The sequence below is a fragment of the Ambystoma mexicanum genome, chromosome 2p (genome assembly GCF_040938575.1).
Source record: "Ambystoma mexicanum isolate Mex_15411 chromosome 2p, UKY_AmexF1_1, whole genome shotgun sequence".
NCBI lineage: Eukaryota > Metazoa > Chordata > Amphibia > Caudata > Ambystomatidae > Ambystoma > Ambystoma mexicanum.
Genome location: NC_090923.1, coordinates 545,593,091 through 545,609,306, shown reverse-complemented (window position 1 = coordinate 545,609,306; position 16,216 = coordinate 545,593,091). Strand labels below are relative to the sequence as shown.

Sequence of the window (16,216 nt, the reverse complement as noted above, 5' to 3'; positions counted from 1 at the left end):
CATAATTTTAATAGAATTTTTACTGCAAAATCTAAAGTACTGTTGTTATGGTTTGCAGAAATCTCGTGGGTGCTATATTCATCCTCAGTAAAAGTACTTGAGGGCAAGGCGGTGCCATAGAACATATTGGGACTGGCAGACAGCCTGACTGCCCCTCCTATGTTGGACTGTTGGGGCTGTGTAGTTTCATTTGTTTCTATGGCCGTAAAAGGACCCACTACCGCCCACGAAGGGGGCGCTACACCCAGTGTAATCTCCTCCCTTGACAGCAAAGGGACTCGAATCTCCTCTACAAACGGAGGTGCCAGCAAGGAGGGCTGCAGTTGTGAAGACGCTATATCTGCCGCCTCTTCAATCCTCCCCCTTACATCAGGGGAGGTATGGTTTTGTAAGGCGTAACATAGCTGCAATAAGGAGTCATTATCCAAATCCAACGGTAGATAACTACTGTCTGCATCAGCTAGAGATGGAATCCCATCTGATGCTGGCAAAGTAGTTATCTGAGCAGCGGATTTAGTTGGGAAGAAGGCATCCAATGGGCCGTTTTTTTTGTTGAACTCCTCGGGCACTTTCAGACCTGTATCCCCAACCTTGTTGCCTTTCTGCAGCACCATACAGCTTCATCAGGCTGTTTAGTGGAGCGCAGTGCATAGGGTTTTTTCCCCTAATGCCTGCTACTTTACAGCAACTGGAAGCTTTCCCTGGCATTACCAATCCGTAAAAAACAAAAATGGGAAGAAGATAGGAAAGCAAGACCGTAAGGGGCGTGGGGAGGGCTAACCACAGACCAAAACGGGATTAAAACCCAGTCCACCCCTGGGCAGTAAACCGACCTTAAACTCACCAAGGGCACGTAATCTCTTCGTGGCTAATATGCCCAATGTGCAAGTGCTCCTAAACCCCCGCGTCACTCAGCCAATTGGGTTCGTCAAGCCGCACTGCTAGTAACAGAAAATCACTGACAGCCGCTTCCGACAAACAGGGGGTCCAAATGATCCATAGCACCAGGAGTGGAAGGTAATTGGACTTGCCAATGTATCCCTATTAGAAATTCACTTGTGTCATCTGTCCCAAGTAAGATACACTTTCGTACTTTACGCACCTTTGTCACCTCCACCACCTCCTCCTTTGAAGTTAGAGGAATTATAGACCGTAAAAATAGGGCATTAGATGATGGCAAACTGTACCCCCAACCTCCTGGTCCTCACCCAACTCCTACGTAGGGAACGTAGTAGGTACAGCAGGCGTGAATGCGGGCAAACCTCTGGCTCCGAAATTCGGAATCCAGCAAGAGCGGGGAGGAGCGAATGACCGTGCTGGGCACTCCCAGGGCCCGACTCCCCAATCCAATAAACGTTTTACGGCTTCACCCGGGGCGCAGACAGGGCTCGGCTCCTTCGATCTACTCCTTCGGTCCGCAGCCCGCGGACCGCTCGAGCGTTACGTTTCGAGCGAGGGACCCGGCACCCAGCCGAAGCACTCCCGATCACGTGACCGTCAAACCGTCACTTCGGGAAATAACGCGTTTGGGCAGCGTAAGATCTGCAGCCACTTCCGACAGTCCAACAAAACCGCTAAATGAAGTAAACCCTCCATGCCATGTTTACAACATTTACAATGGATCCCTACGGGTTTCCTGCCTTTTGCTTCAGCATAAACCAGACGGACCCCAATACGGATCCCCAGCATTTGCATCCACACGAAAATGCATGTGGGCGCAATTGGTGGAGGATTTGTATGGCGGAAAAGAAGGGAGCAGCGGATACGCAAGTTGTGTTCTGCCCCTCCTCTCTGCCATACAAATGCAGGAAAATAGGTTGTAACGTTAATGAAAGACGTAAAAGCCATAGCTTTTACGTCTTTCACTAACGTTACTCCCCGCCGTAAATGACGCCCCAATTGATTCGAAGAAGCCATTGAAACTACTGGAGTCTCACATTTACCCTACAACCTGATGAATGCGAATTTAATCCTAAGAGACAGCAACGTTTCAAGAGGTCCAGAATTAACAAGGGGTGAGGATAACTTTGAGACGGTTAAGTTACGATGATAATCTGAAAAACTGAGAACAAAATATTTTAAAATTACATTTCTATTTCTTATGTGTTCATTTGTTGGTATTCTACATTGCCAACTTGGGAAAGAAATGCCCACTGCTGGGAAGAAACCTTGCAACATTTATTTTATTTTTTTATTTATTACATGTGTTAAAATTTCAATAAATTGTAGCATTTTTATACAGGCTTACAGTTACCATCACATAGTACATATCTTATACTGAATTACAAATAAATCATGTGATCATATTTCTTATACTCAGTTACAAACGGTCACGGTAGCAGGTCACATTTTGTTTAAAACACTAGTTGCAGTTCTAGAGGTACATACGAGCCGTAGGGAATACATTTACTGTTTAGGTTTAAAGAAATGCGGTAAACCAGAGGCATTCTAGTACTAAGGTGGAGTAGGACTAGTTGAGGTTAATATTTGTTAAATAACCAAGTTTTCAGTGCTTTTTTGAATTTTAGTAGGGAGTCCTCATTTTTGATACTAATGGGTAGTGCGTTCCAGTGCGATGGGGCTAAGACTTTGAAGCTGCTTCCTCCTGCTCTACTGTATTTGTATTGAGGAACTTCCAAGAGGGCCAGTTTATTAGATTTTTTTCTTGATAGTGTTGTTGAGGTAGCTAGGCGCTTTGTTGGTGATGCATTTATAAACGGTGTTGAGTGTTTTGAAAATGATTCATGCTTCAATAGGCAGCCAGTGGTTTTCTCTTCTGATGCTAGATATATGTTCATATTTCTTTATACCTAGAGCCGCTCTAAGGGCTTTGTTTTGTAATAATTGGATTTTATTTAAATTGGTTTTTGGAGATTCCTAGCAATAGGATATTACAGTAATCCAATTTCGTTAGAATCAGCGCTCTGGCTAACATGATGCAATTTGTAGGGGTAAGAAATTGGCGGCTGAGTGAAATAAGTTTTGCTGTGTAGGCTGCGGACGAGGAGAGGGTTGCTATTTGTTTGTGCATAGTGAGGTTGGCATCTATATATACACCAAGAGTTTTAACTTGTTTGAGTATTGGGATCTGTGTACCATCAATGTTGATATGAGAGTAGTTAGAGTGGAGGGTGCTTATTCTTTTTTCGGAGCCCACAATGAGGACCTCCGTTTTCTCATCGTTAAGGCAGAGACTGTTTAGGGCCATCCAATTTTGAATTATAGAGTAAACTTTATTGATGGTGTTGGTGTCTTGAGTGTAGTCACCTGTAATGGGGATGAGGATCTGGGTGTCATCAGCAAAGTTGGTGTAGATGACACCCATATCGTCAAGAGCCGAGAAAAGGAGTTTAGTATATGCATTGTAGAGGGTGGGAGAGAGGCAGGATTCCTGGGGGACGCCTATAGGTACTACTATGGGGTCCGCTGTATAGTTTCCGATGGCAACTCTGGATGTGCGGTCCGTTAAAAAGGATTTGATCCACTGAGTCGCGTTAATGGAGAAATTAAAGTCTTTTTTTAGGGTGTCGCATAGTTTATCATGGTCTACCAGGTCAAATGCTGCTGATAGGCCTAATAGCAGTGGGGTTGCTAGTTTGCCTGAGTCTCTGATAGAGTCCAATTGGATTTTCAAATCCAAGAGGGCTGTCTCAGTTCTGTGGTTGTAGGTTATTTTGTTCGAGGTGGGATTGTATTTGGTTGTAGGCTAATTTGTCGATAATTTTAAGTAGGAAAGGGACAGTCGTTATGGGCTGGTAGTTCATAGGTACTAATGGATCTAAAGTGGGCTTTTTTAGTAGAGGGGTAACCCACGCCGCTTTAATGCTGGCTGGGACCCGATTGGTATGGAAGGAGGCATTTACGAAATTGGTAATTATGGGTGTGAGAGTAGGGGCACATAATTTGATTAGGTGCGCTGGAAAGTTGTCTCCTTTGCAGTTTGAAGCTTTAAGTTTGGATATAGTATTAAGTACTACATCATGTGAGACTGGTGAGAAGTTAAAGAGAGGGGTGGTGTCTACTATGTTTGTGGAGATTTGGTTAGGAGTGGAAGGCTTATCAGTAAGGAGTTTTCTTTTGGAGATGATTTTGTTTTGTAATAGTTTGATTTTAGATGCCAGGGCATCTTGGATGGTGGTGCACCATTCTTTACTTGGTTGGACTGGGTTGATTATGGGGATCGGATTCTCCAGCTCCTTCAGTATGGTGAACAGTTCTTTGCTGTCAGAGGATGCATTACTTATTCTGGTGTTGAAGGCATTTGCTTTATGGGTAATGATGGCTGATTTATAGATTTTGTTTGCAGAGTTGAATGCTTCCATAGCTTCTAAGGTATGGGCTTTATTTAGCCGGTGTTCAAGCGATCTTTTAATCCGTCTAAGAGAGATTAGTTCCTCGTTGAACCAAAAAGAGGATTTTTTTATCCTTGCGTTTGGTTTTGTTGACACGGGGTGCTAGGGTATCAATTGTACTGGTGAGACAATTATGATCAAATTCAGCTAGTACACAGGGGTTTTCGGTATTGATCTTTTTTATGTTGAGAGAGGTGGCTAATAGGGGGTTGAGTAAGTTTCCGGATGTTTCTTGTTACATAAGATTCCTCAATGATAGTTTTAGGTAGATCTGGTTCATTACACAAAATAGAGAAGTGTATACTGTGATGGTCTGACCATGGTATCGGGTTAATGGAGTCTATGGATACTATGGTATTGAGTGGTAGTATCCAATCTAATGTTCTTCCTTTTGTATGAGTAGGGGCGTTCACTAGTTGTGTGAATGCCATGCCTTTGAATGCACTGTGTAGTGCTTCTGCTTTGTGGTCTTGAGTGTCATTGAATCCTAAGTTCAAGTCCCCTAGGACTAGACATTTAGTATTCCGTTTAATAAGTGGCGTTAGTAGTAGAAGTATATCTAATTATGGCTGAGATTTGGCGTTAGGTGCTCTATAGATAGTTATTATGTTTATGGTAGTCTTATGGTTTGTAGCTAGTTTGGCTAGCAGGACTTCGTAACCGTCTGGGTTCTCAATAGGGCAAGTTTCTTATTTTGAGATGGGTTTTAGCAATAATAGCTACTCCCCCACCTACTGATTTTATTCTATCTGTCCTAAGGATGGTGTAATCTGGAGGAATGGCAATAGAGAGTGAGGGTCCGGAAGCTTGGTGGAGCCAGGTTTCCGTCACTATAAGTAGGTCAAGTTGTTGTTCCGTGATATAGTCATGTATTTCTGTGGCGTGAGCAGGTATGGACCATGCATTAATGAGTGCTGCTTTGAGGTGTATAGGAGGGGAAGGCTCTTGTGGTGGTTTGGGGCATTTAGAATGGGTCACTAGTGGAGGTGAGCTTCCTATGATGGCAGAGGTGGAGGAGGCACTTATACTAGGATGGTTTAAGAATCGGGATCTGAGTCTTTGGGTTCTTAAGGGTCGTAGTAGAGGGATTTGTTTTGTTTGGTTGACTTTAGAGCGGTTCGTGATCGGAGAGCATAGCGTGGTGACGGTCTGTGATCTAAGTCTGGAGAGTCTAAGTGAGCTGGGGGCTGGAATAGTCATCTTAGGTGGTTTATTGGTAGTAGTTGAGTGGGGTGAGCTGGTTCTTTGTGGCTTTCGAATCCCTATGTGGTCTGTAGGGCCATTGATCAACTGGTGATGTTGGGGGAATGGACTGGTCAGTGGCAGGAAGGGTGTGGGGCAGGGGATGGGGTGGTGGCGGAGGCATGCTAATCTGGAGAGGCCATTATCATGGATAATAAGGTGGGAGCCTGTGCAGGGTGTATCATACGGTACAATACAAAATGGAAACATCATGAGTAGTAACCAACCTGGCATGGTTTAGTTAAGTGAGGAGGGCTGGCTGGGTGCCGGCTAGCCGTAGTGTAACTGGAATGTCACACCTATGGAATGGGTCTGGGCGGGTAATAGAGCAGAAGGCTGCTACTACGTGTTTAAGGTTCTAGAAGTGCAGATCTAGGTAGCGACGAGGGTGTTTACTTAACACATTACCACTGAGCTAGGGGTACTAAATCAGTTATGTGCTGAGAAGTAATAGTACAGGCCGGGCTTCTTAACGACATTTCAGACGGTCTCAATGCGACAGTGCACCTGTGTGCTGGAAATGGCAATAGCAGAGCTAACTAAACACATCAAATAGTCTAAATGCGCCTGTGCACCTGTGTGCTGGAAATGGCAATAGCAGAGCTAGCTAACACATCAAACAGTCTAAATGCGCCTGTGCACCTGTGTGCTGGAAATGGCAATGGCAGAGCTAGCTAACACATCAGACTGTCTAAATGCGCCTGTGCACCTGTGTGCTGGAAATGGCTGCAGTAACAGTGCTAGCTCAAAACCTTGCAAACCGGCTATGTACTACTGTGTATATAGAGAATTAATGAATCAGTAGTAACATTGAAGAGACATGGCAGTGCAGTGTTTAAATGTAGTAAATAAGGCTAAATGGTACGATATGGTGTCTGGAGCAGTAGTGAACATAGTCAGGTAGTAAGTACAACACATCCATGCATAGGGCGGAACATATGGGATACAGGAAGAAGGTAGTGCAGTGCAAGTAAAACGCTATGCTTAATTGTTTTGGTACGAGTCACTGGTATGAATGGAAGGGTGCTCGTAGTATACTGTGGATGTTAACATTTAAGATTGTCAGTGGAGTGTCTCACCGTGATAGCAGTAATCCTGGAAAGGGGTTGAGTCAAGGCACGACAAGGGAGCTTAGACCTTGGGCAGCCCGCAGCGCGGCACGCTCGGTCAGCTCAGTCAGGTGCCTTTCTTCCTGTGCCTTCCTTCTTGGGCCGGCGCTTGCCAGCCGGCGAGGGTTATTGGCTAGTTAGTAGGACTGTCAGCCAATCACAGGACATCTGGGTCGAGGCTTTGTCTCCACATCCCTGGTCTTGAAATGCCAGAAGAGAAACAACTAGTTTCTCTTCTGGAATTTCCCACAACCTGGATCTGTTTAACTTGTTCTATTTCAGTTAAAAGCATAAACCTCTTCTACTAGAGCAACATCTCCTTTAGTAATGGCACTGCAAATCTCCATGCCACCTTAAGAGGTGAAATGCTCCATTACATCCTAAATAGATTATATATCTTATATCCTCTTACTACTATATTGCTCTGCTCGTATACTGAGGAACCGAGAACATTTCGCCATGCCCAGGATATACAAATAAAATGCTAAGGCTTCCCACATGTCTTTCCTATGTCCAAAACCACAACACTCCTACTCTGACAAAGCGCACTATTTAATACATGATCTTTTATTCACCCTGACCCCTTTACTCCACCCACCAAAGTGTGGAACCAACCTTCTCTGGCTTTATTCCTGATGCACCTTCTGCTCTTGCACAAGACTCAGCCTTCATTATGTTTATGTGGCAGCACATTGCTTGATCCTCATTCGAAATGGACTTCTGAGCGTTAATAACTCTTTGAAAAGAAACATGAATTGACAAATGTCACGCATTCTTGAATCACGCTAGGCAAACTAGCACATGAAATTGGGGTTGAGGTCATGGAATAGGAGCTAGACAGTGAAGAGGGGGGGACCAAGACAATATGATTAAACAATAGGAATTCAAAAACAGGAATAACAGAAAGAAAGAGCATAAAAGCAGAAAGGAAAATAAATCAGAAAATGGGAAAGATATGATTGGTTGCAATGGGTCAGCCAGAAGGGGTGGTCAGAGAATATGTCATGAAGGATTTCGAGTAGTGAGGGAACCAGAGCTGGCCCGAGCCTAGTTAGACCCAAATGCCTACCTCTGGTTCTGCTCAAGTACTTTTGTTTAAAAAGCACCCAAATGGAGCCAAGCTAAGCATCACCTCATCCTCTATTACATTCACAGAGTATTCATCTACTTGCACAGAGTACTTTGTTTATCTCTTACCAGGAAGTGCATGTTGGTGCCCAACTAAAGATGCAGTGGGAGCATGCGTGTACTGAAACCTGCAAAATTGCAAACTGTGCAACCAGAAAACGTGGATGCCACACTTGCCCAATCTATGCAATCCTGGGCAAATCACTCTACCTAAATGGTCAAATTTACGTTGGCTGCCACAAATAGGATCACTTAGAAGTGATTCAGTTAAATGTGTACTCCAGAAAAAGGTGCACCTATACATACTGAATTGAACTGCAGTGTTTTCTCCAAAGAAAATACAAATATTGATGGCTTATAATATGCACAGAACAGGCAGATGTATCCCTTAACTTACTCATTGCTTTGACTTATGAGCAATGTTTCCCTCCTAACAGAGAAATGATGTACAGTGAACACTGTTCGGTGGGCAATAGGATCTGTCTGTGGCATTTTCCCTTACTGTACAAGAAACCTACTAGGACAATTTCCCCAAACTCTGGGTTATGGGCAATGGCCATTGGGGCCTCCACATACTACACAGTGTGTGAATGAGGTGGTGGGAGTTCAAACTGACCTTGGGTAAGGGGTATGCTCTCCTATACATGAGGCTTCACACCGATCACACAGCCTTTTAGGTTTCACCCTCCATCTTGCACCATCCAGGACAGCTGGTTGCTTCTTCTTGTTCTCACTTGAGCCTGCTGAAAGACTGATTCCCCTTAGAAGCTGTGCCCAATAACCAGTTCCAAGTCCATATGAGACAACAATAATTATCTGACCTTTTCATGCAGTTTTGTTGTTGAGTGTTTAAGTCTTGAACGTACAGTAGCAAAACACAGGGGATTCTTTAGGACCACATTACTTTGCATTCTGGTACGTGTAGAGTTGATTTAGAGTGGTACAAAGAAAGCTATAATTGGGAATTAGTTTCTCAGAGGCACTAAATGGTGGGGCCCACGCGGCCAAACAATCTGCGAAGATGAGCCAACAACTAGGAGGCATTTATAGATGTATGTCCAAGTGCAAGGGACAACCACTAGACGTGATCACTAAGATTTATGGAGTACAAACCGTAGCTACCACTATGTACGGTGCACCCATTTGAGGTCTCCAGAATGCAGCTGAGATAGAAAGAAAGGAGACCAAAGTTTTCAAAAACCTGCTGGGGCTCCCGTCCAGTGCCTCTGGAATAGCAACGCACAGAGAACTGGGTGTGGTGTTCTGGGAGGACCAGTGGGCAATGGCTCCACTTTTATTCTGGGTCCGGTTATGGGCCAATGAACATGCCTCTTTTTGCCATTTCATCATTCATGCTGTGTTGGATAGAGTTGGATGGGAAAAAATTCCCTGGCTTGCATATGTTTCGAAAACTTTGGGGGAAGTTAACCTAAACTCACTCTTTCCGCCCGCCACATTAATCACCAAGAGGGTGGGGGCGCAATATAAAATAGCATTGGGTGGGATTGCAGTGAGGAAAAGAATCCTTGAGGAGTATGGCCACAGATCTGTACAATGTCACACTAGTATCAGTAGACTCACAGGAATACAACCCTACCTGAACTGGAGTCCGCACAAAAAATGACAGGTGGCTGATTACGAGGGCACGGTTTGATTCCCTTCGGTTACAAGGGAACACTTACAAATGCAAAGGCTTTCCCGACTCGGCGGGTTGCCCGATCTGTGGCCACCACCTTGAGGATCTATCCCACCTATTGTTTTTTTTGTGCAAGATATGCCGGCATTCGTAGAGCGACCTTGATTCCCGCCCTAAAGAAGACAGCGATACGTTCGCACAGGGCAGCTCTCGTGTTTCTTTTGAGTGCCGACACGCCCTACACAGCGTGGGCACTGCTCATGTTTTTGAAGAGAGCGATGTTCTTCAGAAAGGGCATATTAAAACTGCAAGGTGATGCTAGCTAGTACTATGAATTTTATAACAGTTTTTATCAATTGGTATTTAAAGTTTATTCTGTGCTTTTAACTGATGTTGTTAGTGTTGTTATGGGGCCATTATTTATGAAACTATACGACCAATGATCTCATTGCAGGTTATCCATTTTGAATGTTCATGGTTCTTAATTATTTAGAAGTTTTGATGAAACTGTAATTTTATATGTGCATAACAGTGTTTTTTGTCGTTTAATGGATTTTTTATTAATCCGAATAAACTTGTTTGACCTATAATCACTCTTTTTCCTTACCATCATAAAGTTGTATATATTGGTCAGGTTGGTTATATTTTGTGATTTGCGTGATTTTAAGTCATTTATTTATAACAAAGCATTGTTTTTTCTCCAAAAAACCCTTCTTGCACACACATTTATATCAGCTAGGGATGATAAGATACGTGCAGACAGGGATCAAATTCCATTTTATAGAAAGTGTGTGATCCTGGAAAATATAATTTCATTTCACGGTGCTGTACCTTTCAAAATTGTCAGACCAGGTATACGTTTCCTATTATGGGGGCATGGAGGCAGGACACATCAGGTATGTGTTTGTGTTGTGGGGGGCACGGAGAAGGATATCAGTTTTTAGGGTTTTGGTATAGTGGTTGAGGATGAAGAATGGCAGTTGTGAATTTTGTGTGAGGGTGGGGAAGCAGGCGGCAAGATATGCATCTTTTGCTGGCTCCGCTCGCATTTGGCTCTTAGAGCCAAGCCAATCTCTTAAATCCGTTGGCTCTGCCACCTCTAGAAGGGTCTATAGTGCAAAAATAAGTACACAAAGGAAAGAGTAGGAAAGATAGAAAGGAAGGCATACACAACATGCAAATACTGCATGTAGCTGAAAGACAAAGCGAGCCGAGGAGAAGGGGAAGGATGGGTGAAGACAGTTAACAGTTAAAGAGATATATTGCTATAGGTAACAGCATTAAACTATACACATACACGTTATCATTCAGGTCCCTTCAAGCTTGAAAACTCACTCTGCATATCCTGTGTCCCACAGGAGTGGCCAGTCCTTAGACGAGGAAGAGACAGGCCTAGATCCCAGTGTCTTTCCATCTCCACACGCTGCAGGCAGGAACCGAGGCCTCCTGGGGATGGCAGTCCTCTGCTGTACCAGCTTCCTGGCGTGGGAGCCTCTGTCCCCTTCTTTTGGCTCGGACCTACGTTTGGCGAAAAAAACTTTCCTAACCCAGGTGAAAGACATTTAAATACTTCCAAGAAAACAGGATCAGCATTCTCTTATGCCCTGATCGCTTGAACTCCTCCTTAGCTCGCCCTTAGACGCTCACTCATAACCTCTGCTGTACTCTTCTTTATCATTCTAGGCTCCTGTAAGTCAATCACCTGTAGTGCAATCTGGACTGCGTCCAATTGCTCACCATGCTCGCTTAGCTTCCTCATCTCCTGCCTCTCGTAGAGTTTCTACTCCGGTCACTGTTTTTTCCCTTTCACCTTCCCTGTAAACCATTTTCTGTTGATCGGGTCATGCGAGATCTCCCTCCCTAAGTGGCTCTTAGTTCTGAGCAGTCTCATGCTATATGTCTATACATACGCACAAGCAGGTGGCATTTTCACTTCCTCATTCAGACAAATCCTTACAATCTGATTTGTTACTGGATTGAAGTTTAATAGGGCTGCATTGTTTCCCAGCTAAACACACCACTTAAAGCCAAAGTAATGTTGGACCAATGCCATGAAAAGCAGCGAGAACTAGAAAAACAAGTTACTGCCTGGTGCGCCGAGAAAGGGAAAGTAAAAGCGGTGTGGTTCTGTGATAATGAGCATTTCCAAAAAGTAACATGTCTGCTAATGTGTGTATGTAGTACTTCCTGTTTGCACAATAGAATAAATAAAATAATATAAAGTTGTAGATACCAACCTAAACCCTATTTATCTGTACTTTTATTAGAATTATGTGAAAATGGTAAAGACAAGGGTTGGGTATTCCACTACTAAGTAATAGATGTATTTACATTTATTGTCAGGTTGTCATTTCCAAAGGAAATAATTTATGGAATAGGCAATGGCAGTCCTAGGGGAAGGTGCCTTTATATAAGACCATTGTTTGGCTGAGTGTACCAGGGTCAGGGACTGGAGGAAATAATTTCTTTTAACATCGACAGTCTGTGGTCAGCATTTACACGTTTACAAATGATCATCACCAACATCAATAACTTTATTTCTGCCTTAGGCCATAAAAGTACATCATGGCTAAAATAAAAACATCAATAGACCGAAAAGAGATATATATAAATAGTACATTCCATCCACATTAGAGCCAAGTCGGTAACAGTGACCCTTGAACCCGGCTGTGCTGCGACAGACTCAGTTCCCAATAGGGACTTATTCACATAAATTAGAAAAAAACTGCAAATTCATCGATTGTACATATGGGCTGAATGCTTCAATCAAATGGGGTTGCCCAGTGTCCTTTTCCCCAGGGGGACTGCCTTAGCACCAGAGAGCACAGGCCATAGTGGCCTATGATCAGTAAAAGTGTCGACATTATTTGGTGGGTGGGCTCTGCTCCGACTTCTATCACGCTGTTTTCTGGGGAAAGAGGTTCACTAGGTGCTTTCGTCTAGTGTTTTCGTCGGTGCTCGGCTCGAGGTGTGTGCTGCGGCATGTATGCTCAGTGGAGCTTTTGGAGCTCTGTTGCTGGAAGTCAAACACCCTCCAAGGTTGAACAATATTGGTCGATGTGGAAAGGAGCCCCTGCTATGAGGCCTCCAGTTGCACCATGAGCACCCCCCTAACCCCACAGAAGACACAGCAGACTCTGCATCCCGTCCGGCTCCACGCATGCTCCGACAAGTGCACGTGACGCGCCCCATTTATTAATTTCCACACGCAACTGTTACGTCACTCCGCCATGCATGTCTGTTAAAGGAACACCACACACCGCCTTTTTCATGACAACAACATCGCAAAACACGTGGCAAATCACACCCTCTAAATGAACAGGTAAAAGAGTCTCCAGCAAACTCCAGGGTGCTCGACTCAGGGATCAGTACATAGTTATTCAGGCTGGCAGGACTCCCCCTCCCAGTTCGTTGGGGATACCATTGGCCCACTTACCAGCTCGCCCTCTCCTCACCTGCATCCCCTTAGTCTAGGGGAACCTGAGAGTAGTCAGTCCCACCACCTTCATCAGGCTCTTCGGCACAATTTTTTCCCCAGGGATGCCCCCAGCTGTGTGCCATCTCCCAGCCGCTTGAAGAAACGGACATTCTTGGTAACAGTGGCATTTCCATCTGAGGCTGTCACCATGCACCCCTTCATTGCAATCACGCCTCTGGGGCTCTGTTCGTATGTCGACAGCTTCCCTTGGGGGTACCTATTTCTCACTGACCTCATCTCCAAGAGCTAACTGGTGCTGTCTAAGCCCCCTTCTCATATTCGCGCCCTCGTTTCTGTACCTCCTCTCCTCCTCCACTTTGGCGTCATCAATCACAGCCGGCTCCCGGTCCCCTTCAGGCAAGAGGCATCTCTTAAACATTGCTTCCGGTCGAGCAATGAGGAGTTGCCCGATATTACCTTAATAACTGGTAGAGGGCCCTTTGAAGACAATGTACCTGCCCATGTGCGATCCTGAACACCTTGGCTGAGGGTCCTCATGAACCGTTCTGCCTCGCCGTTGGCCCTCGGCCAAACCAGAGCGATCTTCCAATGGTGTTTTCCATACTCCTTCATGAATTGGCTGAAGCATTCCCCTTGGAAGGCCGGTCCATTGTCCGAACATAGGGCCTGGGGTAGAGCATGGGTCGCACAGATCTTTTCCGGCGCCATTGCCACATTGTCAAATGACACGGAGTCCAGGAATTCAACTTCCGGGTACCCCGACCACTGATCCACCACCACCAGGAAATAGAGGCCTCTCCCCGTTGACCCGAAGTCTGCGTGCACCGCCTGCCACGGGCATGTCCCTCGAGGCATGGACTCAATTGGGGGGTCCCTCTATACCGGGGATGCCACCTGGCACCACACACAGCCTGCTACAAACTCCTCTACCCTCCCTTCCAGATCAGGGAACCACACTTTCAGCCGTAGTCAGGCATTCCTTGGTGGCCTTGCGCTAGATCAATCACCTGCTGAATCTTGTTGGCAGGCACAACCCTCCTGCCCCCCGACACCACAGAAGCAGCCCTGAGTCCGAGAACGCCAGCTCATCTTGAACCCTTCATAGCTGCGCCAGAGTCACTCGCACCTCCTGAGTTCTCTTACCCAGTTCTCTTACCTAAGCCCTCCAGGATTGACTTCCATTCCCCTCTCAGCAGTGCATCCCTAACACTCATCACTTTCTGACGCCCTCACCAGTTACTGGATGGTCATTGAGTTCGAGGGGGCAGACTCTATAATGATTTGTATATGCTCATTGGCCTCCTCGACGCTGATCGCGTCCTCCACTTCATCCTTGTCCTGGGGGTGTTGTGACAAGTAGTCAGCTGCGTTGTTCGCCCCTGGCCGGTACACCAGCGACATGCCATAATCCAGCAGCGCCAGCATCCATCTCTCAATCCGGGCTGGTGGCTTCGACGAAGAGCCTGCCATGATTTTCAACAGAGGCTTGTGATCTGTCACCGGTCTAACCAGCACATATAGCCAAACATTCTTGCACCCCTACAGCACCGCAATGGCCTTGTGCTCGATCTGTGAGTATCTCTGTTCGGTCTATGACAGAGCACAGCTGGCATATGCAATAGGTCTCACTTCTCCTTTGTTGTCCATCTTCGTCAGAACCGCTCCCAGACCAAACGGACTGGTGTCTACCACCCCCTCGGATGGAAGAGATGGGTCGAAGAACACCATTGTATCTTCAGCCGCAAGGGCTCTTTTTACATCCTTGAAAGCTTCTTGCTCAAGAGGGCCCCACTGCCAGGTGGTATACTTCCTCGTGAGGCTCCTCAGGGGCTCAGACGCATAGCCAGGTTCCTTATGAACTGCCCGCAGTAGGTCACCATGCCCAGAAAACTGCATACTTCCGTCACATTCTCTGGGGACTTGGCCTCCATTATGTCCTTAGCCTTGCTGGGGTCAGGCGACACCCCTCCTTCCTTACACACAAAGCCAAAGAACTCAATGCTTGTCTTCAGGAATTCACACTTCTCTCTATGCAGCGTTAGGCCCAGTACATGTATACATTACAGGGCCCTCACCAGGTGTGCCATGTGCTCTCCCTCCAATCTGGCAAACACTAGGATATCATCACTGATATTCAAGACACCTTCTAGGTCTCACAGAGCCCCTCTTATCAAGTTCTGGAACACCTCAGCAGCTGACAACCCACCGAAGCGGAGGCACTTGTATCGGTACAATCCTTGGTGCGTCGTAAATGTTGCGATATACCTGGAATCGAGGTGTAACATGACCTGGTGGTATCCAGCCCTCAAGTCCAGTTTGGAGAAAAACCTTGCACCCTGTACCTCTGCGATGACGTCCTCAATCGTAGGGGTAAGGTGTATCTGCCTCTTTATCACCTTATTGGGTAATCGCAAGTGCACACAGATTCTGACGAAGGCAGTTTGGGTTTTTCGAGGGGCGACGGGTCGGATGGACTCGTCAATGTGCAGTCTTACTAGCTCACCGACCATCTGGCCAATCCCCACAAATAACTCAGCAAATCTTTCGAAGATCACCTGCACATCTTCCACATACATACTATACGTGAAACTGACAATTCCCAGTGCTTCCGCCGCGGCACAGCTCAGGAGAGTGTTGGTACTCACATCTGTCACAAAGAAATGTGCCTTGATCGAACCACTGCCATGCTCCACCTTCGACAAGAATGCTCCCACCAATGGGATGGGCTGATCTCTCCCGAAAGTGAAAATGCGTGCCTTTGGATGTTGCAGTGTCATGGGGTCCTTTATGGCTTCGTAATGCACCCTGGCCATGACGTTGACAGAGGCGCCCGTGTCCACCAGCACCGGTGACCCATCCACCTGCACCATACATTTCGGCTGCCTCCTGGCCTAAGCTCTCAAAACACTCACACTGGAGATAAAAAAAATATTCTCCTCACCTCCCTCTTCTTCCACGTCCTGGACGGCTCCTTCCTCCTCCTGATCCACGAGGGACGCATTAGGTGGGCGCTGCTGTCAGAAAACCTGGCCCAAATGGGGCCTCTCTGGACCACTACCGCTAGCGGAGCCCTGCACATTCGTGCATAGTGGTCTACATTCCTGCATCTCCACAGGATTTTCCCTTTGCGGGACACTCCGTGGGGTGCGGTAGGTCATACCCACACTTCAGACACAACTCAGGCAACCTGTTTTTTCTGTCCCTCTGTGGTCCAGCTGGCTGCCGTGCCCCTCTTGCTCCTTGGCCACTGGCTCATACCTCCTTCGTCTTTCCGGGCCATATCGCTGCGTCCATCCTGGATGCACGTGTT

General features: G+C 46.1%; 1 protein-coding gene across 4 annotated transcripts in view; it reads right to left on the bottom strand.

Annotated features, from left to right (window-relative positions):
• Positions 1-16,216, bottom strand: part of PPM1M (protein phosphatase, Mg2+/Mn2+ dependent 1M) — a 591,924-nt gene that overhangs the window by 462,868 nt on the left and 112,840 nt on the right. For 2 of the 4 annotated variants that reach the window (XM_069643990.1, XM_069643992.1), the window contains exons 1-3: positions 11,205-11,349; positions 10,803-10,985; positions 7,319-7,439 (exon numbers count right to left, since the gene is read on the bottom strand). The exons of 1 other annotated variant lie outside the window; for it this stretch is intronic. In XM_069643990.1, the coding sequence (XP_069500091.1) occupies positions 7,319-7,439; positions 10,803-10,985; positions 11,205-11,293 (393 nt within the window). In that variant the 5' untranslated portion in view covers positions 11,294-11,349. Of the gene's footprint in view, positions 1-7,318; positions 7,440-10,802; positions 10,986-11,204; positions 11,350-16,216 lie in introns of those variants that run through there. One more of the 4 variants, XM_069643991.1, reaches the window with a different exon arrangement.